The sequence below is a fragment of the Onychostruthus taczanowskii genome, unplaced genomic scaffold, assembly GCF_017590055.1.
Source record: "Onychostruthus taczanowskii isolate IOZ18803 unplaced genomic scaffold, ASM1759005v1 scaffold5, whole genome shotgun sequence".
NCBI lineage: Eukaryota > Metazoa > Chordata > Aves > Passeriformes > Passeridae > Onychostruthus > Onychostruthus taczanowskii.
Window position 1 is genome coordinate 10,549,779 of NW_024502568.1, and position 24,129 is coordinate 10,573,907.

Genomic DNA, 24,129 nt, shown 5'->3' on the forward strand with positions numbered 1-24,129 from the left:
GAGCCAAAACCACAGATGGTGTCAGTCACTCCGATCTTTTGAGATGATGATGCAATATACACTTAGGCTGAACAGGGACCTGCCCAACTACTAATTATTAGTATCTGTTGCATACCCTGTAAAAACCTTGAAACTGCTTTGTTTCCCACATGCAAGATGCACCACAGACAGAAGCCAAGAGACTTCAACATTGGTGTCACCTCCTTGCACCAAGTTTGGAAAACCCTCCTGTTCATTTTCTTTCGCCCTCCTTAAACTGGCATTTTCTAAAACCTAAGAGGAGGTTGCAACCAGAAGGTCTAGGATGCTCTGTTGGCACAGGTACTTCCACTTTTATTCACACCCACTGATACAGGCAGGTTCCCTTGCACCAATTAAGAATACTTAAGGTCTTTATTGAAAAGTGTTATTATTAGTTTACTCTTCAGATATCATCCAGGAGTTGAATTCCAGCACCAGACAAACCAGACCTAGATCAACAAAAGCTTTATTATCTTGACCAGTCACAGAATCACAGAATATTTTGAGTTAGAAGGGATCCAAGAGGATCATTGAGTCCAACTCCTTACCCTGCACAGAACCATTCCCAAGAGTCACACCAAGTGCCTGAGAGCATTGTCACTCTGTGAACTCTGTGAGGACTGGTGCTGTGACCCTGGGGAGCCTGTTCCAGTGCCCAAACACCCTCTGGGTGAAGAACCTTTTGCTAATATCTAAACTAAACCTCACCTGACATAGCTTCCATTCCCTTGGGTCCTGTCACTGGTCACCAAACAGAACTGCCTCTCCTCTTCCAGTCACAAGGAAGCTGTTCCCCTGTCTCCTCCACGCTGAACAAACCAAGTGCCCTCAGCAGCTCCTCATATGGCTTCCCCTCAAGGCCCTTCACCATCCTTGTTACCCTCCTTTGGATGCTCTCTAATAAGTGAGTGCTGAAAGGACTTTGCTATTTAGCCCTATCTCTTGAATCATGTGCACAAAATGTCTTCCACAGATCATATCCACAGCCTTTGGAAGCAAAGCCAGGAAGATCCAACTGCTAGCCCAGCGTGCATACCTCACCTCACAACAAGCACTTGTCTTTCTCCAGCAGCATTAAGCACAGGTGCTCTCGTATTCCCATTTCAGATATAGAGGGAGGCAAAAAAACCAAACCAAAACCACAGTTGTTTAAATCAACACAAAAAATCTCTCACAAAACAGGCTTGGCCTACTTGGCAGTTGAGCAAGTGCAACCTTTGCACAGTGTCAAAAGGGAAGGTGCACCATGGTGAGATAACCAGCACCCTGTACATCCAAAAGGCGCTGGGAGCCCTGACCCCAAAGGAGTGGCTACTTCACAGACTCTTCCCTGGAGCTGCAAGGGAAACCCGTGTCTCAACAGCTGGACATGTTAAGGACAGGACTCTACACAAAGCATCTGGTGAAAAACACTGGAATATGTTTGCTTGCTCAAAGTGCAATCTAAGAGGCACCTTTTCTCAGTGAAGCAAGAATTATTCAGTGCTCCTGAACACCTGGAGTAAATGAGAGTCCTATGAGGAACCCAGGGCTGCCGCTTTCATAGGGCTGGGGTTAGTTTTCACAATGCACTGCTCTCTTCTAACGCTGTTGTGCAAGACTTGTATGTTTAACATTTCTAACCAGCCAAAATTGCTCTTTATATTTGATCAGGAATAATTTTTTTTTTTACCTTTGAACCTGTTGCAAGGCAGGTTCAAAGGTTACCTGGGTGCAGTGTCGCCTGTTTATTAAAGCCACACTCTGATGATTCGGGGCTTAGTCCTGCCACGGGAGCTGGGGAAGCACCACTGGAGCTGGGGAAGAACCAACCCTAGAATACCCCTTGGGAGTTGTAAAGCAGCAAAGGAAGCAAGCTATACCAGCCTCTCCACCCTCCTCCAGCACTGAAGGAAGGTAAGAAAATCCCTCCTAGTCAGAGCCCGTGTTTCCCAAGTACTGGGCTTCCTGCTCCTGCAGAGCAATACTGCAAGTGGGATAATTGCCTCAATTTTCTGCAATACCTGGATCCAATGCACCCTTCTTATCACCCTGTGTGCTGTTAAAGGCAACAGCTGCATGTTATTAAAGAAGCAAGTCTGGGCTCAGGGGTGACATACAGGGAAATCACAGCTTGAATGAGAGCAGCCACCTGATCACTCTCTGTTGCTATAGACTGGTTGGAAGTAGAAACCTGTCTACAGTCTAGGCTGAAGCCATTTGCTTATCAATTTGCTAGCTATGCCTATTTAAAGATGCAGTGCACAAAGTGGCAGTGCCAGGCTCCCACTCAGACTAATGTTTAAACCAGGTTCCAAAATATAAGAATATTTGTTTTCACAGCATCACAAGCAGTAAAAGGCTGCAATATGCCAGGTCATTTATATGCACAAGCTTATTGGCAGCATTTAATACAACAGAATCTAGCTTAATCCCTAACTAGAAACATGGAAGCTGGCTATAATGCCTTTTTTAATGGTTTAAAAGCCATATCATAGGGTATGGCACACCAGACTGTTGCTATTGCCTTGGTACAAGTGCTTGTTCTAGCTATGGAGATGGAGCCTTCTCCAAGCTCTTGCTTGTGTACAGAGAGGGTGGTGGAGACAAAGATCAACCTGGAATCAAGCTGCAAGCAAGAGAACTGGAAAAAAGCATGCTGCTCTTCCAAGTCTAAGCCCATCTCCTATTCATGCCTCCTTTCCTGAGGAACTCATTTGTGCTCTGAGAAGATAATTTATGTTCCAGTGCAGTTATTCTGCTTTACAAAGCTGGACACGGCTCTTGGAAAGCAGAACAGAGCAATAAAGAATAGTTGTGTGTTTATAGCATTAAGAAAACAAACTGGAATTTTAAAATCATCCAAATAAAGTGAGCTCACACCTCCCACAGACTCACAAAATTTAAATCCAAGTTTTGAAAGGACAACACAGAAAATGGTACATGGAGCCAATGCTTTCCTTTCACTTATTTACACCCTCTGCTATTTTCTATGTGTAGAAAGGTTATTTTGGCATCTTTGGATAACAAAAGCTCATGTTGTGCTATGACCTTAAGGTTTGTGACAAAAGCTCACCTGATTCATCCTCTATGCAAAACTTTTTTGACAGTGACAATGGAAAGGAACCTGATCTCTCCACATGCATAAAGTACCTACTGCTACCTACTGCCCATCTTAAGTCATTAATGGGTATGATGGTAGCAGGTGTAAATTTTATATACATGCACAAAGAGAAGCAAAGGCTGCGATTCATAACTCTGCTTTGTTTTTTGACAGAAAATTACTAGCAAAAAAAGATCTGTGCCTTTCAAAGAGCTGGAGTTTATTCAAATCATTTTTGAAAAATTAAAAGCCTCAATATTTGCATGTCACTTGTTATGTGTAACAGGGGAAGAGTGTCATCTGTATTCTAATTTATGAGCATTGAACATAAATGTTCATTCAGGAGAAGCTTTCCTATGTGCATCCTTTAATCCAATTTATGTTGGAGCTGTGACACCCACTGAGCCCAGGCAATAGAGTGTAGCTTTATAGAGCTCTGTGTCACGTTCTGGGCTCCTGGCAGGCCAGGCAGGACCGTGCTGTGGGCATGTTCTCCCACCCTGCAGCAAAGTGAACGAGATACACAGCACTGCTATCCAACAGCTGACCAATGACAGTGCAAATTCACTGCTTCTTCTCTGCTCCTGGAAAAATAACAGCCCGAGGCCAGATATCTGAAGCGGGGAAATGCTGAGAGAGGCACACAGTGTGGGTGATAAGGGACCTGGCTGGGCTGGGAGCCTGGCCTTGTCTCCTTTCTATAAGCACAAATGCCCCCTGACAGGCACTATTAAAGCTGAAGCTCATAGCTTCTCTGAAATGCCACAGGAACAGGCCTGGGAAGGAAAAGCCAAAGGCAGAGGAGTTTCATGAAGAAAAAGCTGTTTCTTTTTTTATGCTCAGCTTACAGGAAAATCAGGGAATCAACACTCAGTTTCCCTAAAAGATACCTACGTGGCTAAATAATGCCACAACTACATGTCAGTTGGCTCTACATGAATAGTGTAAAGATTACAGCAGCAATAAAAATAGAATTGCAATTAGTAGTGTTTTAGCAAGCCAAGGTCCACTACAGGTTGCATTTTTGATGCAAGTACATGCTGTGTTAATTCCATCTCAGCTTTACAGTTTGTCTAGCTAAGCAGATTATTGTAAAATCATGCAGCATAGGAAAACTGTCAGAAGAGGAAACTCCTAAGTGGAGAAAACAATTATAAAATCTGAGGTTAAGGCAATAAAGAAGAGAGTTAGGTGAAGTTACTGTCTTCCTATCCCTCCAAACCTACTGCAAAATTCCAGTTACATCACACAAGCATTGAAGGAAAAAAGGGAAACTGCAACAGCTATAAACTTTTAAACAAAGAAATGAAACAGTGAAATTATTAAAAAAAAAAATCCATGTCATAGCAGAAAACAAAACTGAAGGTTGAAATATGATTCACTGTTACCTGGTACAAATAATTGCACCTATGTATGTCTATAACAGAACAGAAAGAACTAGGTAGCTTTTGAAAAAAAAAAAAAAAAGGAAAAAACCCAACAACAGCAACAAGAAAACTAACACCAAAACCAAATAAAACAAAACCATCAGCAGAAATCTAGCCCACCAGCAATTCCATAGCAGCAGTATACAAGAGATGCTGTAGTCAAAACATTTTGTTGGTATTACAGGCTACAAAGCTCTGCTCACCTTAACATATATGCAGCTATAGAGAGAAAATTGCTATTGTTGAGAATACAGCTTTATACTTTAAAAAGATAATAGCAAACAGCTTAGAAAGAATAAACTATAAATATAATTTCAAAATGTTTTGGCTTACTTTTAATTTATATCTACTTTAAGCTGTTTTCATTAACAGACAAAAAAGCTCAATTACTTCCTCTTGTGTGGGTGGATTGTTGTTTTTTATGGGTTTTTTTCTTGTTTTTTAAATTTTTTTTAATCACTCCAGTTGCCCAATGCAAGTTCCTCCCCTTTAAAGCTTCCCTCCCAATGTGCTTTTCTCCTTGCTGGTTTTTTAAACTGGGGACAAGAAACTGGCTGTAGTTTTTGACATAAGTGGTGTTGGTTTTGTACTGTGCTACTAAGGCTCCCTTTTACTAAAGGAGAAGAAGTTGATTTTCTACCCTATATTCAAAATGGTAGGTGCCTTTACTCACCAGTTCTCATCTCTATAGGTGTTCTGCCAGGTTTTCTGTGTAAGTAATGAAGTTTTACTGTATTTGTTTTATTGCTCATGAGTTTGCTTGTTGTTACTCACATGGGCTTTACTAAATCCAATGTGCAAGTGCAGTGATTAGATGCAGGGTTCAAGATAATGAGTTTTTCAGGAGCCTCCTAGGAAATCTCTGGTAGTTTGCTATCAGTTAAATGTGGACCTTGGGCTGAGTTAAGTTCAGATATGTGTTTGTTCTTTGCTCTTCGTAATTGAAGTGCTGTGATAATAGGAAGTAATGGACATTAATATCTAGAAACTTTAAGTGCTACATTTTCTCTGTGTGGCTAAAGTGCCTAGTGATAATATTCTAATTTTCTGAGGAGTTCTACATTAATTTTCAAGTCAAGCTTTAGTCCTTGCTCTTAATACCATGCCCTATCACTAGAGAAAACTTCCTATTAATATAGTTTTGGTGCATGAATGCTTTGCAAGAACTGAACCTGTATTATCCAATAGGATAAACAGTAACAGAACCTGCTATACTGACTGTATTTTAAATTCTTAAAAGCTTCAAAGGGCCAGTTATGCATGTTTCTGAGTAGGTCGTTACAAAGAAAAAATCTGATATAAAGACTATATGAAAGCTTAGCTTTTCAATTTATCTGAGGAAATAACTTTTAGTACTAACTTTTGTACTAACTTTTAGTACTAAATAACTTTTAGTAGTAACTTTAGTACTAAGTAGTGTCATGATGTTGTTGCCCTCCTGATGGAGAGACAGTAATATCCAGCACAGTAAAATTCCTTATTTAAAAAATGGCCTTTCTATTTAAACATACTGAAAGCTTGAATTCAATTGGTTTTATCAGCAAGGCTCAGAAACCACAGCGCGCTGCTTCCTGAAAGTTGCTGAGGCCTCGTCCTTTCCCACCCTCTAGCAGAGTGTTTCTCAGCTAAGATCAAAAGGTGCTTGAACTGTTTGGCTCTGACTCTCTGAAGAGGTACTCTAAAGTCAAAGCCTCACTGAAGCATATCCTGGGCTTCATGCAGGTTACTGAGCATTTTGCTTCGTTTTTTGCATGGCTCTGCTCAGAAATCACTGCTGAGCTTTTGTGCTTTAACTTCCCTCTGGATGCTCAAAGTTAGATGTTCCTAAACCCTGTGGAACACAAGACTTCAGCTGCATCAAGGAGGAATATGTAATACAAAGTTTCCAAGGAGTAAGAACTGGCAAGTGGCTCACGTCTACAGGACGACGCCAGGCAAGAGCTGCACTGTGTAAGCAGATGGAAAAAGTGAGTTAGTGATGGTTAAGTAACTAATCAGTGTAGGTGGCTGTACTCCACTTTTCCTGCTTGTAAACAGTCAGTGTTACCTTACTAATGCTGAGAAAAAAGATGTCATGATCGTGCCAAAAGCTTAGGCAAACTTGATGCAAAGTACATAACTGCAGAAGACATTCTCCCAAGCAGTGCAGACTGTTGCTTCCAAAACTGTGCAAGTATCAGAGATTGCCTTGTTGTCCATAATGAACTCTTGCAATGGAGATGACACTGATTTTTCTTCATATTTATGTACTCAAAAGTACAAAGATCAGCCACTTTCCAGTGGAGAGAATCTCACGTGGAGAGCATAGAGAATAACTTAAATTTCTTTTAGGTAATGAAGGAATAGCTGTAAAGGGAGAGGTACAGTAGAAATGAGAATGTGTACTCCTGAACTCAAGGCTGTAAATGTATCACTGTAATCTCTTCTGATAAAAATTAAGCCTTTGACTCTAGAGCTTAGTGCATCTTATCCCTGACCATTGATCAGGGCAGACAACCTAAGTACACTTTCAACTGTCCAGCACCTTATTGCACAAAAAGCTTAAGAGGTGGCTTGAGACATCCTGTGCATTTTGTGTCCCTGGGAGTCGAGCCCTCAGAACTCAGGGTTTCAGACACTCCACTGTTGTGACGAACACTCCATGTGCGGAGACACGAGGTTTGACTTCATTTCTCAGAAGGCTGATTTATTATCTTATGATATATATTAAAATACTACATTAAAACTATACTAAAAGAATACAGAGAAAAGATCATCGGAAGTTTTGAAAGAACAAGAATAGAATAGAATAACAAAATCTTGTGACTGCTCACAGTCTGATGCAGCTGCATTTGTGATTGGCTCTTAATTAGAAACAACTAAGATGCACCAATCACAGATTCACCTGTTGCATTCCACAGCAGCAGATAGTTATTGTTTATATTACTTTCCTGAGGCCCTCAGCTCCTCAGGAGGGGAAAAATCCTATCAAAGGGTTTTTCATAAATTATTATGGTGACACTCCACCTCTGACCCCCCTGATGTTTAGAAAGGCAACTGCTGCTTACTTACCCTGCAGTGGAAGTAGGTGTCCGTCCAAATTCCTCTGTTTTTTTTTTTTTTTGTTTTGCAAAATCTTGTGACTGCTCACAGTCTGATGCAGCTGCATTTGTGATTGGCGCTTAATTAGAAACAACTAAGATGCACCAATCACAGATTCACCTGTTGCATTCCACAGCAGCAGATAGTTATTGTTTATATTACTTTCCTGAGGCCCTCAGCTCCTCAGGAGGGGAAAAATCCTATCAAAGGGTTTTTCATAAAATATTATGGTGACACTCCACCTCTGACCCCCCTGATGTTTAGAAAGGCAACTGCTGCTCACTTACCCTGCAGTGGAAGTAGGTGTCCGTCCAAATTACTCTGTTTTTTTTTTTTTTTCTTGTTCTGCACTGAGTTTTCACTAAATTGATATAAATCAAGTATTATGTATGCACAGGGCACTTGGATTTGTGGGTTGAAGTCTGGCTGTAGCTGTTCCATAGCACAGATTTAGGCTGCAGCTGTTCTCTCACTGTGGACAGGAAGGTCTATCAAGTACAGATTCCTGTCCTCTCTCTGGCTTTCTGCTTTGATGGCAGCAGGATTAAGTGGCATTTGGATGATGCCAGAGGTGATAAATTAGCAGCTACTTGGATTGACAAATAGTTACAGTAAAAGCTCTAGGCATAAGAAACAACTGTCCCAATTCTGGGAATTGAGACAAATTTGCTGACAATCTCTTGCCACAGCTTGAGTAACACACCCTATGTGCTTTGATGGAAGAGACTAAAGCCCTTTTGTGGAAACATTGTTGGAAAGTAAAAGAAAACCTGGTCACTATTCTATTAATAAAGTAAGGGTGTTGAAAATAGTTTCTCAGAGATGAAAAACATTTTGTTTTGCATTACCTAGATCTGTGTTTTTGTTTTTATGCAATACTAACCTCTCTGTCTTTAAAGAGTATATATGTAAAGTCCTGCTTATGTAGCCCTGTAAGTGGGCTAATGAAAACTACAGTTTTCAGTAACTGTAGTCTTCATTAGCCCACTTACAGTCAGAGCTGTAAGTGGGCTAATGAAGACTAACAGTTACTGAAAACACCCACCAAACCCTGGAAGGCTAATGAGTGTATAATACTTCCCAGACTTTAGAGAAACTTGTCAACAGGTCTTTCTTTAAATTAAAAATTCATTCAAATATAACTGAAAATCATCTTTGACTACCTACAGGTATGCTGAGCTACAATGGGATTAGACTACTGCCTGATCTTTCTTTCTTTCTTTTTATACAAGAGACGTGTAGAATCAATTCAGAACCTGAAGGCAAAAGTTTTGGTGCATTAAATGATCATTTCTTTATTAGGAGTTCTCTCTGGTCTTTGAGTTCTTTGCTCCAAGCAAAAAAATCATATCCTTCAGGGCTTGATATTCAGTCCTCCTAGATGTCCTGGTACAAACTACTTTGCATGTGAATCAGTGAGAACAGGAAAATACCCTGATGGAAACATTTTCAGTGACTTGTCTACTGCAGCATGGAGCATTTGGGGTTACTGGGTTGTCTGATCCTCATCACAAAAAGGTCAGACAAGTGTCTTGAGTAAATTTTCTGTCCAATAAGTCCATGTAACAGACAGTAGCTATTTGTGACAACTGCTCTGATCTGTCTGACCTAGACAGACAGTGTTAATGGTAAGCCATAGAAATAAGCTAAAGAAAAGGACTTGGTGCCATAAATAAGATAGTTTTGTTTCTTACCTCTAGCATGATACTGCAAAAACAACCAATCATTCATGATTTCTGGGAAATCATCTTAAAAGTACTATTAAAATAAGCAGATGAGAACACACTTCAGCCAATAAATAAAACTGGTGCATCTGTACAGGCCTGTGGTCCCTCTGGTTACCTGCATATATCTTTATTTTCTCACTGCTGATTGAAAAATTACCAGAGAAGAGTCATGTGAAATGCAGTGAGTGAAAACTCCTTTTGGCCATCTGGGCACGGGAAAAGACTGGGAAAGGGCCCAAACTGATTGCTAATAATCAATATTAGGGGAGTTTTAACATGAGTATTCTGGCACCCCTCTAAAAAGATGTGAGAATAGATGTGTCAGTCCAGAAAGCTTCCAACATGCAAACGGTGAAAATGTGATTCACTCTGTCACTTGGATTTAGTAGTGGGCTCTGAGCTAAAGGACAAATGTTTGTATATTCCATCTTTCATGATGGAGAATGGAGATGCCTCTATCTAGCTGCCTCAGTGCTCATGCTATAAAAAAGTGTCTTGCTCAAGTTAATGAATGAGGAAATATGAACCACAAACCATATGAAGAAAGCTGCTTGCTATCTGCTCCATTAATGGTCCAGATATATATGGTGTCAGGAGAAGCTGATTACCAAATTCACTTTATCAATAATCTTCAGTTTTCCAAACCAAGCAGTGCTAAACCTAAACTGGAAAGTAGCTTTGTCCTGAATGTAAACTCGATCAGCAGACCTGGATTTAGTTGATTTAGGTTCTGGTTGGGTTTGGTTGGTTTTTTGTTTTTTGTTTTTTGTTTTGTTTTTTTTTTTTGTTTGTTTGTTTTTTTTTTTTTTTGTTTTGTTTTGGTTTTGGTTTTTGTTTGTTTGTTTGTTTGTTTGTTTTTTTAATCCTCGTGCAATTGATAAAGGCCCAAAGGGAGATGGTTGATATGCTGTGCTACAAACAGGTTTGTGCATCCATAGGATCAATAAGATGAAAACAGCCTTTCTGGCTGTACCACAATATTTTTGGACTCTCAATATATGAAGACAAGGTCAGGAGTTTGAAGGCCACGTGGCAACTAAGGTTTAGAGTAGAAAAGAGGACTTGGAGTTGGTATTTCTCAGAGGTGTAGGTGATCTGGCAGCTTGGACTAGCTGAAAAGTCTCTGAGGTACCCTTTCTTATCCAGATACTGAGCAGGCAAAACATGCCTTTTTTATCAGAGAACACACCAGGATTGCTGATTAGCACTGCAACTGGAAACTACAAAACTGTAAAACAGATACAGGTTATCTAAATGATCAATCTGGGCTCAGAGACCCAAATTCTGACTTTAGCTCCTGTCTGAACTTACTATTGGTTTGTAAAATACCTTCAACTTCATTAGAATTATAGTTAAATGGTAATTGGAACTCACTGCATCAGGACTCCTGGTATTCTTCTTGTACACAGCTACATGATATCTGACATATTATCTACTGGTGAGGTTCCTTTGATTCTGTATGAAGGACTTTGAAAGAGTGCTGTTTTTCATCTTGCAAAGTGTGAGGTGGTGTGTCCTGCACAGATATTTAGACACTAACAAACACAAATTGCTGAGATCTGAGTTGTTTCAGACAGAAAGCAGTTTTTTTTCTCTTGGCAATTCAGTCTTAAAACACATCAGAACATTTTGGAGATAAACGTGCTTGTTTCTAAGGAAGAAAGCTCAGGTCTCTGTGTCTTATAAGTCTGCATTCTTAGATTTTGCTTTCCTGCCCTTGACAGAAGACACCATGGGGAATGCAAGCAGCAGAATTTTTTGTGTTTCCCAGTTAGACTTCCATTGCAGACATTGACTTCCAGGTCACCACTTCCTAGTGGAGGCCAAGTTTTGATTTGTGCTGTTTTGGTTTTTTTTCGCTGACCACACTGTCACTTTCTGAAATATTTGGCTGGCATGACCAGTAAAAGCAGCTGAAAATTAATATACTGTTTGTACTGCAGACATATATGTAGATTATCAAACATGTAATTTATCAATACCATTCTTATTTCAGCAAAACCATTTCCTACTGAACACTTACAATACTGAGGAATTTTCTTACTTCCACAATTCACATCATTGAACCATAGGCATTTTTAGTTATACTTGGGGAGATAGATTTGGGAAATTATATACTGGTTTTCTTCAGACAGATTTTTTTACTTAAGGATGGAAAGAATCTGTTCCTTGTCTGACTTCATCAGGCTTCAGCTTTCTGTGGAGGTGGATGCAGCATATATTAAGATTTATGGGGACAGGTGACTTAAGATCTCTTAAGAGGCTTAAAACATTGCATAAGTGTGCTTCACTGTTGTACCAGGACTCACCAGGGGCAAACTGCTGAAATGATTTGCAGTATTGTTTAACAAGCTACTTAAGTAACCATGGCTCATAGGTAATTAAAGCTTCGAACTCAAGTCTACTAAACCTCCTATTTGTTTCAGGTTCAACTCTGGCTCCACTGATCCAGTACAATGATCTGGATACTTCAAGTATTGTTTTCACCACTCCCAACACCAGCATTGATCAGTCTCATTGCATTTGGAGCTGTCATCTTCCTGTGGGTGATAAGCAGGCCAAAACCTCTTTTACCTCCTGTTGACTTGAACAAGCAGTCGATAGGAATTGAGGTAATGCTTTCTCTGCTTGTGGGCATGGTCTGTTTTGGAGCTTCATCTGAATACTGATCCATTCTGACTCTGGGTGTCAGTGGAAACTCTCCTGTCCAATATGCACAGCCTTCTCTCTCAGGTGTACAACTCAAGAGCACGGTGGGGAGATGGGAAGTCTTGAGATGCTAAGATGAGAAACAGCAGCTTGTTCCAACCAGGGCTAGGAGGGATTTTTACCAGATGGCTTTGGCTGTCACTGACTTTTTCCTGTATTTTCAATGCACTGCATCAGCTTTGAAACTGCTGCTAGATTTCATGTAATAACAGAAGTGGTAGTGCTCAGTCAAGGCCTCTCAATAACCTGTAACTCAGCATTAAGGTGGGCCACCTAGAAAATTCCTCTGCATGTGACTGAGTAGATCAAAATCAGGAAGGGAAAAGACTTCCCTAACAATGCAATTCTCTTGAAATGTTTTAAATGGGATTGATGAGAGAATGGCTGAGGAACAAATTATATTTTATCTGGTCTGCACTATTTCATAACCATGCTTTGTTCCTAGGGAGGAGCCAGAAGAGCTGCACTCTTGACAGATAATAACCTGCTTTCTTATTACTTTGAAGATGCTAAAACCCTGTATGAAGTTTTCCAGAGAGGAGTGAGTATTTCTGGTAAGCTTTTCATCTGGTAGTTAGTACTTGTAAAGTACTAACAAGCACTATCACAAGTAAACAAAATATTTTCAAGATCCTTTTCCTTATGTCTTGGCTGTGGTAATAATGGAGGCTAGCAAAAGCTCTTCTAACCTTCTGTGGGGTGGAGAGACAAGTGACCATATTTCTCCCTGTCCCAATTTAGTACTAGTCTTATTTGGGAGACTGGGCAGGAACAAATACTGGAAGCTGAAGATGGTAGAATTCAGTCAAGAGTCAGCAGACACAAAGCATCAGAGGAACTGGGGGGGAAACACCTCTCCTTTGTCTTATGATGTGAGTTTTCCTGTGAAATTACTGCCTGTTTACAACAGATGTGAATTTGTGCACGTCACTTCACAATTCCTATGCACTGAGATGTGTGATGGTTTGCAAGGTATTTCAACCTCACATGGGTTGTGCAATCGAACAAATATCACCAGATCTTAGAAGTATTGCTTGTAAGGATAAAGCTAACAGTCTTGCAACCTTGGTTTGGGCAAAGTGCTTAACTATGGACACTGACCTGCTCTCCATGGAGAGCATGTCTCCAGAATGCCTGACAGAAAACATTTCCCACTTCAAGTGTTTAGTGTTATGCACTTTAGTGTTACGCAACTTCAGTACTGAGCTTTGAAATTGCTTTTCTGAACTCTTTCATTAGGAAATGGTGACTGTCTAGGCTACAGGAAACCCAAGCAACCTTATCAGTGGCTGACATATAAACAGGTGAGTACTGTAAATGACAGATGAGTTAATTTGGGATACTGCCTTGTAACACTAAAGTGGGGGAATAACTATCTTGCAGGTTTTGGACAGAGCTAAATACCTGGGATCAGGGCTTCTGCAAAAAGGATGCCAACCATCATCAAGCCAGTTTATTGGCATTTTTGCTCAGAATAGGCCAGAGGTAAGCAACAAACTGTGTATTCTTTCCTACACTATTCTGACACCTTGGGATGAGAGGGGAGTCTGTATTTAAATAGCTTCAGGCCACATGAGGAACAATCACAACTTTTTCCTTCCCAATTCCCTTTATACTGACTGAGCACACACCATTCCAAGCATGTAATACAATGACCTCTCACAACTCTTATTCTCATGGATGTGCTCCTTCCATACCCACCGCTCTCATGTGCATGGGCTTGTCAAGCTGTATGAAGTCTGTAGGCAATCCTGTCTTGAGGGTTCCTAGTTTTTCTTAGTTGTGCTGTTTTCTCTTTTCAGTGGGTCATTTCAGAGTATGCCTGCTACACCTACTCAATGGTTGCTGTTCCACTCTATGACACTCTGGGACCAGAGGCTATTGTATATATTGTTAACAAAGGTAAATATTGACTTCCACTCTTTCATAAGGATTTTTCTAGGAAACTTTGTTTTGAGAGGGCTAAGTTCAAGGGAATATGCAAAAATCAGAGTAGCTTTAACCTTAATGCTCTTGCAGACACTTTCTTAGCAAAGCTGCTTTGCAGGGCATGTGGCTCAATGCCTACAAGAATGCAGTGGGCTTCCTCTGTTTCCTAGTGTCTTGATTGCAAGACCACTGAAGGACCTGCTAGATCCTGTGTATCATTCTGCAATTAGAGTGCAAAACTATTTGCTGTTTGAGATTTTGCAATCTTGAACTCCCACACTGCCAAACAATCAGACAATGCAGACAGACTTGCATGTAAATTAAAACTAGATGTGTGTGTCTGTCTGATTTAAAGTTGTAGGATGAAAAGAGTGGAGGAGGGAAGGGTGAAGATATGCCTAAATCTGTTTATCTTGTTATTTCATGTTCTACAGAAACAACATCTAGCAGGTCATCATGGAATAAACTGGCAAGGAAGTTAAATAAATCTTAGACTTTCTTCACCCAGTCTTAGGAGAGATATGGGGGAAATAAATATCCACTGTTGTTACAGTGATCTGGGATCCATCCCAAAAGTAGGATTTGCCAAGCAAAACCACTTCAACACTTATGGTGGTGAATCTTGGAAACAGGTGTTGACTTGGGATTACACAGCTGTAATTTGCCAGTCTAACTGGGAACTGGCAGGCTCAGGCAAATCCAGTTCTTCTGCTGACTTAAAGGAAAAGGCCTTTATAACTGCATCTACAGGGAAGCTGAGGTATTAACTCATGAATTTTAGCTACCTTTTTCAATTTGGCCTTAATTTATTTTGATTTAAGGAAGATGGCTAAACCTAAACAATATCATGGCAATACCAAAAGTTTCAGTGCCCATCTTGACTGTGAGCGAAGATGTTTCTCCTCAGCTCCTCAGCATTTGCTCTCACTTTATATTGCCAGAATACCACGTTTGCCCAATCAGTTGAGTATGGTAGGAGGAATCTTCTCAGCACTGTAAGCCAGCCACTGAATGCATATGAACAAATGCAAATGGCACCAAACCAATATTATGTTCTAAAATTATGTGCTGCTGAGCTGTGTCTGGCCTCTTGTCTCCTAAACAGACTTCTGATAATTTCTTTTCTGTAGCTGACATAAGTGTGGTGATCTGTGACACGCCTGCGAAGGCAGAGGTCTTGCTTAAGAACTGTGAGGACAAGAAGACCCCATGTCTGAAGATTATTGTTCTCATGGATCTCTTTGATAAAGAGCTCAAGGACAGAGGAGTTAAAGTGGGAATTGAAATTCTGTCGCTGCAGGAGGCTGAGGTAGGTGGCTAAAGGCTTCTGTAATACTTTGCCAGCTAAACACCTTGATCTTCTGTGGCAGCAATGGCACTTTAATGTAAGCATTACCCAATTGTCATGCCTGTACCTGACATCTTAATGAGCAGTCATTTTGAAACTTGATATCTTTAGCTAAACAGTTGCAGAGTTCAAACAGTTGACTAAAGTTGTGTTCATGTGTTGTGAACAGCCAAGACTTGCTTAGCTTAATTTGTGATCCTGTTGTAACGTGATTTATCGGGCTTCTAAGCTGGCAGTTGAATCTAACTGGAACTGTAAGTGCAAATTACTGGCTGCTTAGACATCCCAATACTATGCTTAAGCTTGCATACATGTAAAGAGATGTGGCCTACATCAAATAAAAGGAAACCTCCACTCAGGACTTCCAAATTCCTTAAGTAGTTCTGATCACTTTCCACACATTCAAATGTGTCCTTTCCACACTTGCAGCAGACAGTTTTTCAGAGTTATGTGTATTGGATTCAGGAAGAGGTTTCTGTTTGAATGGGTCAGAGTATCAGAGGCAAAGTAGTAAAACAGATATTGCATTTGAAATGCAATTACTTACTCCCTATTGTGCACATCTCTTAAACTGTGTTTTTTCTCTAACACAGGAGCTGGGAAGAAACAACATCAGAGAACCAGTTGTAAGTATCTCTATGAAACAGGTAGAGACTTTTAAAACTAGTCTGTGGAAAGACCTCTTTCTATGCTGCTAGTAGAGGTGACTAGCAGATTTTTTTTTGCGAACCAGAATTCCTGATTCATCACAGTTAGGAATTGTATGTAGTTACAGATAATCATCATAATCCTTGTACTGACTTTATGTGTTTTTTTCTCTCTAGCCTCCTAAGCCTGAAGATCTTTCTGTTGTGTGTTTTACAAGTGGAACCACAGGTAAGAATTTATAGTGATGCTTCCCCACTGAAAGAGCCTCCCCCTGCAGCTTCCCTGCACAAAAGTAAAGAAATCCTATGAACATGGAAGTAAACCAGTAAATTACCAGAGCAATGTCAAACTGCTCTTGCAGTTTTACTTGGGATACTGTCATTACAAGTCAAGTGCACTATGACAAAGATACTTAAAACTGGGGGCAAGAAAAGCCAAATTCATGTTGTCTTACCCTATGAAAAATGCAGCCTTAATGTTCAAGAGATTGGTTGTTCAACTGTGTATTTTGATCCACAGGGGCTAAAGCAAAAATCTTGTTTCAGCATTCTCTATGCTTTTCCCAGTTGCTCTGCTGTTTCAGTATTAATTTCCTTTATGTAATATCCATAGCTGAAAGCACTTAAGATGAGGCATATTTGTGATCTCTTATGAGAATAATTGCTGGGGCTGAGCCTAGTACTGAGATAGTTCAAACTGAGCCAAACGAGACATGGGACACTGCCAGCAGATGCAGTCAGAGCCACAGCTCACCTTGCTTGATCTCTCCAAAGGTAACCCTAAAGGAGCCATGCTGACACATCAGAATGTTGTTTCAAATGCTGCTGCCTTCCTTAGATGCACAGAGGTAAGCTACTCTCCAGGATATGTCCCTCAGTCATGAAACCAGCTTTAATGTGGCATTTTCTGTAACCCATTCACTCCCAGAAACCGATGCTTTCCTAAGTGCCCCTTTTTCAATGAGATAATACTACTGCAAGAAACTTGGTTTGAATTGAACAAGAACTTCTACGTAGAAGTTATTCTAGAATGAGTCAGTCCTAAATACCAAGAGTACTAAACCATCTATTTCAAGACTTGCCAAAACATTAAACTAATTTTGATTTAGTGTGGATGAGTGACAGCTGCAAATCTTGAAGAGGTGATGGATGATCCTGAGCCTGAGTTGCTTCAATCATTGGAAGTGTCTGTCTCAAAGTACTCAAATTGATACAAATTTTATTTACTTTCTACTTAAAAGTAACTCAGGCAAGCATAGAAAATGCTAACCTACTTCTACTTCCTTTCCCTCTAGAACACAATTGAGTGTACAAGTTCAGATGTTGCCATTTCCTATCTTCCTCTGGCTCACATGTTTGAGAGAGTTGTACAGGTATGTACAGATATATGTATCTGAGCTTTTATAAACCAAATTATAGTAAAAGACATTAGTAATGTGTATGTCCTCAAAACCCCTCAATAACTTTCCTTATTTTATAATAACTGGGCACTGGAAATCATGCTGATTTTTATAGACTAATAATTATGGCTAGTGAAGCTAGGAATTCTGCTTGACTAAGGTTAGTCTGGTCAATTTTTAGACTCTTATATTCAGCTGTGGAGCAAAAGTAGGCTTCTTCCAAGGAGATATCAGGCTGCTAACAGATGACATGAAAACCTTGAAGCCAACGCTATTTCCAGTTGTACCAAGACTGCTGAACAGAATCTATGACAAGGTATGTGAGCAATTTTAGCTATGTTTTCTTTGTGTTTATATATCCAAACAAGCATACAAATACAAAACAACATTGAATATGTCATGACATCACCACTAATTACTTACCCCTTAGCAAGAAGAATGTTTTAGAATCCTTTCTGAGGAGGTGGAAGAAGATTTGGGAGTATAAGAATGGCATATACAGTCATGACTGGGCTAAGTTTGTTGCTGTTAAGAGAAAAAAACTATCTTTACTTTTGTAATGCAAATTAATCAGGTGCACAGCTAACAGGATCCCTGTTCCTCAAAGCTATGGCTGTAGTGTTTAAACAGTAACATGAATTATTATTGCCTTTTGGGACACCTCCTAGATACTGCAGTGGTGAAGACAGGCCTTAGAACATCGAAGTAAGATTTGGTGCCTCTTAACAAGGCAAGAATGAGATGTACAGATGTGAGTTAAACCCAAAAGTCACTGGTACTTTTCCTTGCAGATCCAGAGTGGTGCAAACACCCCAGTAAAGAATTTCCTATTAAAATTTGCTGTGTTTATGAAGATGGCTGAAATAAAACAGGGCATCATTCGAAATGACAGCATTTGGGACAAGCTAGTCTTCAAAAAAGTTCAGGTAAGTTTTGCCAAGTGTAAGGGAGCTAAGCAATGTAATATTGGAGGATCTGATGGCTTCTTTTTCACTTGTAGGAAAACATGGGTGGAAGAGTGCGTATCATGGTGACAGGCGCAGCCCCTATATCTCCCTCTGTCCTGACATTTCTGAGAGCAGCATTAGGCTGTCAGGTAAGCTGAGTTTTCTTTTAAAGTAAGCCCTGTTTGATTATGCACAGATGAGTGACCAGTGATATAGTTGGGGTCCAGCTCAGCTTGTTCCTGGGGAAAATGCTCCCAGTCTTGGGCATTTACAGACTGCTTCATCTTAGTTGACTGTAGCAGGAAAAAAAATTCTGCAGGGCCCACTTTAAACTACACTACCAAAAAAACTATGCTGTAGGGTCTGAGAAGAGGAATAGAGCAGCAGAAATAGGAACATACAGTACTCATAGTCAAGCAGCTGCCTATGAGTTTTGTGGCTTATTCTAATAGTCAATGAGCTCCCAAAGTAGCACATTTGAGAACAGAAAAAGAGGTGACCAAAGCAAAGTTTGAATAGGTGAACTTTAACATCTGGTTACACCAATAAGATCAAGATATCTTAAAGGCAAAGGTTGTTTTGGCTTCCTTGCTGAGAAAACTTGAGCATGGGCACAGTCAAAACTGAGGCCTTTCACACCAAGGACTTGATGTTCAAGGAATACTCATCCTTTCTTGCACAGATCTTTGAAGGTTATGGCCAGACTGAATGCTCAGCTGGATCCACTTTCTCAATGCCTGGAGACTGGACAACAGGTATGGGAGCTGAGACTTGTGAAGTCTCCCAGAGCTGTCCACATAAAGGGGCACTCAAGCCTAGGTGCTGTAATGCTTTTAGGTTAATGAAAATTAAATCATGGGTACTCAAAGTGATTCTTGGTAGCAACAGTCACCTGTCTGCTTAATGGGTACTAAAATTCTTGACTCAACCAGAAGAGGAACCCCGGTGTAAAGTGCCGTAGGTCAGTTTAGACTTTGTCCCAGAATATAGGAAAGGAATAGAGAGAGCTGAGCAAACTGGATAGTGGCCTTAAGAAACTAGCTTTGTCTCCTAAATGACATGTTTTAGTCAGAAATATTAGACATGATACTTGACTGTTTTCCTGAAGGACCTTGAAGATTTAGCTTTTATCTCAGCAGTACTGGATATTCTACATTCAGACTCAAGTCACCATAATGAGGATAAAATGCAAATGAATACTAGTATCTATGAGAGGGGATCCTGAGGAGGCATGAGTGGTTCAGTGGTTTGTGGCTGATGTGGTAGATTACAGTAATAGTGCTCTAAGCATCAAGACTTACCTGCTATTTGTCCTACATTAACTGTCTGAAAATGGCATTGCAACAACTTGCTTGAACATTTGATGCCAGACTCCTTTAAATAACCCTGGTTCATGTTAAAGCAGTGAACAAACCCAGTAAGTATCTACTATCACTGCAGTCTGTTTTGTTGATTTTTTTTCCTCTTAGGCCATGTTGGAGCCCCTCTGGCTTGTAATATCATAAAACTAGATGATGTGGAAGAAATGAGCTACTTCTCTTCTAACAATGAAGGCGAGGTAGGTACCATCTCCTGAGCATGTCAAGAAATACTGAAACATAAGACCTGGTGACTAACAGTGTTCTCTACTTGCTATAGGTCTGCATTAAAGGACCAAATGTGTTCAAGGGTTATCTGAAAGACCCTGAGAAGACAGCAGAAGCAATTGATAAAGATGGCTGGCTCCACACTGGAGACATAGGGAAATGGTTGCCAGTGAGTACTTGCTTAACACAAACCATCTCTTGCATGTGAATTCCTGTTACTTCACAGTATTCTCTAAAGATAAAAGGATAAAAGTCTCTACACAGTAGATTCACTAGGTAACTCCAGGCAAAGCTCCAAAGACCAATTAGGTTACAGGATATTAAATAACACCTGCTAGGCCCATAGTTAAGACTATTCTTCACTGTAGAAGTGATATAACAAGGTGTCTTGGTTTCTGTCAGAGGAGGATAAAGGAGCTGTCCAATCATGTCCTGAGCTAAATGGAGAAATTACACAAACCCTTCTCTCTGTAGAAAGCAAAGACCAGTATGTGGCTTCCAGACTAGTTCCAGATGTGCCTTTCATACAACTAAACCAAGCCTGCTTATCTTCTCTTATATAAGACAATTACTTGGAACTAATGACTCCACTTTTAATTTCTAGAATGGAACACTGAAGATCATTGATAGGAAGAAGAATATATTTAAACTTGCACAAGGAGAATACATTGCTCCAGAGAAGATAGAAAATGTCTATATCAGAAGCACTACTGTAGCCCAGGTCTTTGTACATGGGGAAAGTCTGAGGGTAAGTGATGTTAGGAGTATCCTGCAATATCTCCTGCCACAAGTTCTGGATGATCAGGGCACAAATGTATGCATGTACAAGAGTCCTTGAACAAAATCTGTTCCTAAGACAGCTGTGTTTATAAGAAGGTGTTCTCAGACCTACAGACTTCCCAAGTGACACCTGGCATTTTTGCAAGCTGGGTAAAGGCTAATTACATACCTGTGCAGAATTGGTATGTCAGGTCACTTCTGTGCAGTTTAGATTCATAAAATAGTCCCCCCTGCAATAAGCAGGGACACCTTCAACTAGATTAGATTGTTCAGAACCCCATTCAGCCTGACCTTGAATATTTCTAGGGAAAGGGCATTTGCCACCTCTCTGGGCAACCTCTGCCATTGTTTTGCCACCCTCACACTCACAAAAAATTCCTTATATTTTATATAAGTTTACTATCTTATAGTTTAAAACCACTACCTCCTGTCCTATTGCCACAAGCCCTACTAAAAATTTGCCCCCATCTTTCTTGCAAGTTCCCTTTTAATTTTGAAAGGCCACAAAAAAGTCTTCCTGGAGCCTTCTCTTCTTCAGGCTGAGCAACTCCAATTCTCTCAGCCTTTCTGCACATCAGAAGTTTCTCCATTCCTTTGCCACAGAGGTGTTGCCTATGCTAGCAGAGGCCAGTCTTCAGTCTGTAAACAGCCAAAACTGCTGGATCATTCAGCACACATAACAAACTGTGTCAGTACTTCAGTTACTGCTGTCGCAACTCTCAGTGACTTGGAAATCCTTACAGCTACCTTTGAAACTCTGAAAATGCATGGAGATGTACATTTGACTTGTCATAGAAACACTGCCTGCAAGCAAGATCAAAGACATGTAGTATGCCTTAGCTTGGTCTCAGCCTGACTATTTCCACTTGTTTTCAGTCTTATCTAATAGGTATAGTGGTTCCTGATGCTGAGATGCTTCCAGAATTTGCAGCAAAACTGGGAGTCAAAGGTTCCTTTGAAGAGCTCTGCAAAAACCCGGTTAGTGGCGTTGTGTTTAGTGGGTTAGAGACAGAATTTAATTCTAAGTCCAATCCTACATTGCTCTTTGTTCTATCCACCTCTTTTCAGTCACTTGAAATGGTTTAATGCTGGGTGAGTCATGCAAGCAGCCTTACAGCAAAAACTAGAACTGAGTATAGGTGTCTCTTGTTTCAAGGGCTATCGCTGCTTCTCTGCCGGTGAGAAGATAGACATGACTTGGTAGTGGCCTTAATATGAGAAATCTTGAATGTTGAAATATGTATTCTTGCCATCCTCAGTTCTCCCTGACTGGACAAATGGTTATGGTTTTGAGCTGCAATTACAGAATGACAGCATTACCCACTCTGCTTCTGTTGTGTTTCTTTTAGGCAGTGAAGAAAGCTATTTTAGATGATATGATCAGACTGGGGAGAGAGGCTGGCCTTAAATCCTTTGAACAAGTGAGTACATTCAAATCCTGCTTGTCAGTAGCACCTGTATTGCTAACACAGTGGCTGGGAAGTCTTCATTCCTGCTACTGCCTGTTCCAGGAGGGGCCCTGAGGCAGCTGCCCCAGACACCTGATGGAAGCAGTCAGTGAAACATTGGCTGCCTGTCCCTAAACCAGGAGACCAGGGGCTGTGAAGGGCAACAGCAGCACTTGCCAAGAGATGGAGTGGAGGCTCACAACAGGCTGTACAGGCTGTTCTGGAATTCCACCCTCTTGCTGTGTCAGCCAAAAAAAGTTTAGTTACTGGATCTCCTGGGACTAAATTCTTGCCCAAGGAAGCTGGGAAGAACTGTTGCTTTTCTTCTAATGATATGTCATGCACTAAATTATTTTCTTTTAATAGGTTAAAGACCTATACATCCACACAGAGTTGTTTTCTGTAGAAAATGGACTCTTGACACCAACACTGAAGGCAAAGCGAGGAGACCTTGTCAAATACTTCCAGAAGGAGATTGAGGCCCTCTATTCATCTACTCAGGAATAAATAGCCAGTTTAACTTAAACTGCATGGAGTAGGTAAATCTGTGACACTACATGGCCTATGGTGAAGACAGGCCTGAGTGGAGGGGAACAGGAACTTAAATTGATTTGTTTCTAGTACCTGAGAAAAATGACTTGTGGATGAAGATGGCTGTAGTATAAGTGACACCTAGCAGTGTTAACATCCTGTGGGACTAAGCATCAACTGTCTAGGCTAAGCCAGAACATTCGTCTTTCTTGAACTGTGACTGAAATGCAGTAACTTGCAAGAACCTCAGCCTTTACAAGACAGCTGTATGCACTTCTCACTGTCAAAAGCAGATCTTGTTTTCCTGCTGAAACTACGAACTCCACTGTGACCTGTTGTGGACTGATCTGCAATCAGACTGAACACAGTATGAATTCATGGTAACATGAGTTTAGCAAACACAGAAGTGAATTTCCTGTTCCTAGTCCTGGACCACATGGTACAAGTTGTTTATAATGAAAATGAGTAATCATTTGCAAAATACATTTGCTACAGCAAATGTTCATTCTTTAGGAGGCACTGGATCAGTTTTTGCACATTTCCAAATGAAATGGCAGTATTAAAGCCTTTACACTTACAAATTTGAGCCTAATAAGTGTAAAACTTTAACTGTCAATCCTAAGGATATAGGATGCAATAAATTGAGACTGCACAATCAAATTAAAGCCTGTGTGAATTACTTGTGGCTCTGCTGCAACCACGTTGTCAGCTGCCTGGCTCTGTATGACTGCAGCTAGAACACAACTGCTGCAGAACATTAACTTGTTCCCTGCACTGTCACTGGTCAGCCACAGCTCCAGCCATGAGGCAGTAATTTAGTGTAGTCCAGATTTGCTCCTGTAGTATAGTTGCTCCTCTACCCAACTTTCTTTTCCTTGTCTTCAGCTTAGGCTGAGGTGAAAGAATGAATGTACCACATGAAATAAGATGTGAGATTTTCTTGTGTTGAGCTGCCGCTTCAGAAAATGATTTAAGCAAGATGAAAACTTTCTTGTGTCTTCCATCAGTCTGTGCTGTCTCTTCTGAGAGCTCCTCCCTGTCCCTGCAGTAGTCAGCTCTAGCAGTTCAAAAGGCAGTGCTAACAAGGATGCAACATGGGGAAGGTGTACCTGTAGCTTTCCTAGGCCAATTCTCTTTGTCTGCAGACAAAAGTTGTCTTCCCTGTCTTGTTCAGACAGCTAGTGGCTTTTCCTCTCCCTCTCTAATGCTCTTGCTCAGCTATCCCAAAATGAAAGCAAGATTTGTCAAAAGATCCCCCTCTTGCTGTTAGGCAGCTCTAGCTTTGACTAGTAAAAACAACCGACCCAATTCTGTTTCTAGTCTGGGACCTTGACATCTTAGGGTAACCGTTGTGTCACTTACTGTACTTGTCAGAAATGTGAGGCTATAAAGGCTTCCAAGTCTCTGAAACTAGGTGTAAGGATGTTGCTTATCTTTCCGATCCTTTCCTTAAAGCAATGTGACAT

General features: G+C 40.6%; 1 protein-coding gene across 1 annotated transcript; it reads left to right on the forward strand.

The window, feature by feature from the left end:
- Positions 1–1,834: 1,834 nt before the first annotated feature.
- ACSL5 (acyl-CoA synthetase long chain family member 5) lies at positions 1,835–22,639 on the forward strand. The gene is made up of 21 exons (XM_041415553.1): positions 1,835–1,917; positions 11,765–11,950; positions 12,493–12,601; positions 13,287–13,351; positions 13,431–13,532; positions 13,850–13,949; positions 15,107–15,285; positions 15,918–15,950; positions 16,149–16,200; positions 16,746–16,819; positions 17,267–17,344; positions 17,553–17,687; positions 18,163–18,297; positions 18,372–18,467; positions 19,001–19,073; positions 19,788–19,876; positions 19,957–20,073; positions 20,509–20,652; positions 21,561–21,662; positions 22,034–22,105; positions 22,499–22,639. Exons 2-21 carry the CDS (start codon positions 11,795–11,797, stop codon positions 22,637–22,639), a joined length of 2,052 nt encoding a protein of 683 aa, XP_041271487.1. The 5' UTR covers positions 1,835–1,917; positions 11,765–11,794.
- Positions 22,640–24,129: the final 1,490 nt, after the last annotated feature.

Coding starts and splice junctions, on each gene's coding strand:
- ACSL5 (XM_041415553.1), top strand. CDS start 11,795: ATGATCTGGATACTTCAAGTATTGTTTTCACCACTCCCAACACCAGCA. Junction 13,533..13,849: donor TTGCTCAGAATAGGCCAGAG/GTAAGCAACAAA, acceptor TTCTCTTTTCAG/TGGGTCATTTCAGAGTATGC. Junction 18,468..19,000: donor GAGCAGCATTAGGCTGTCAG/GTAAGCTGAGTT, acceptor TTTCTTGCACAG/ATCTTTGAAGGTTATGGCCA.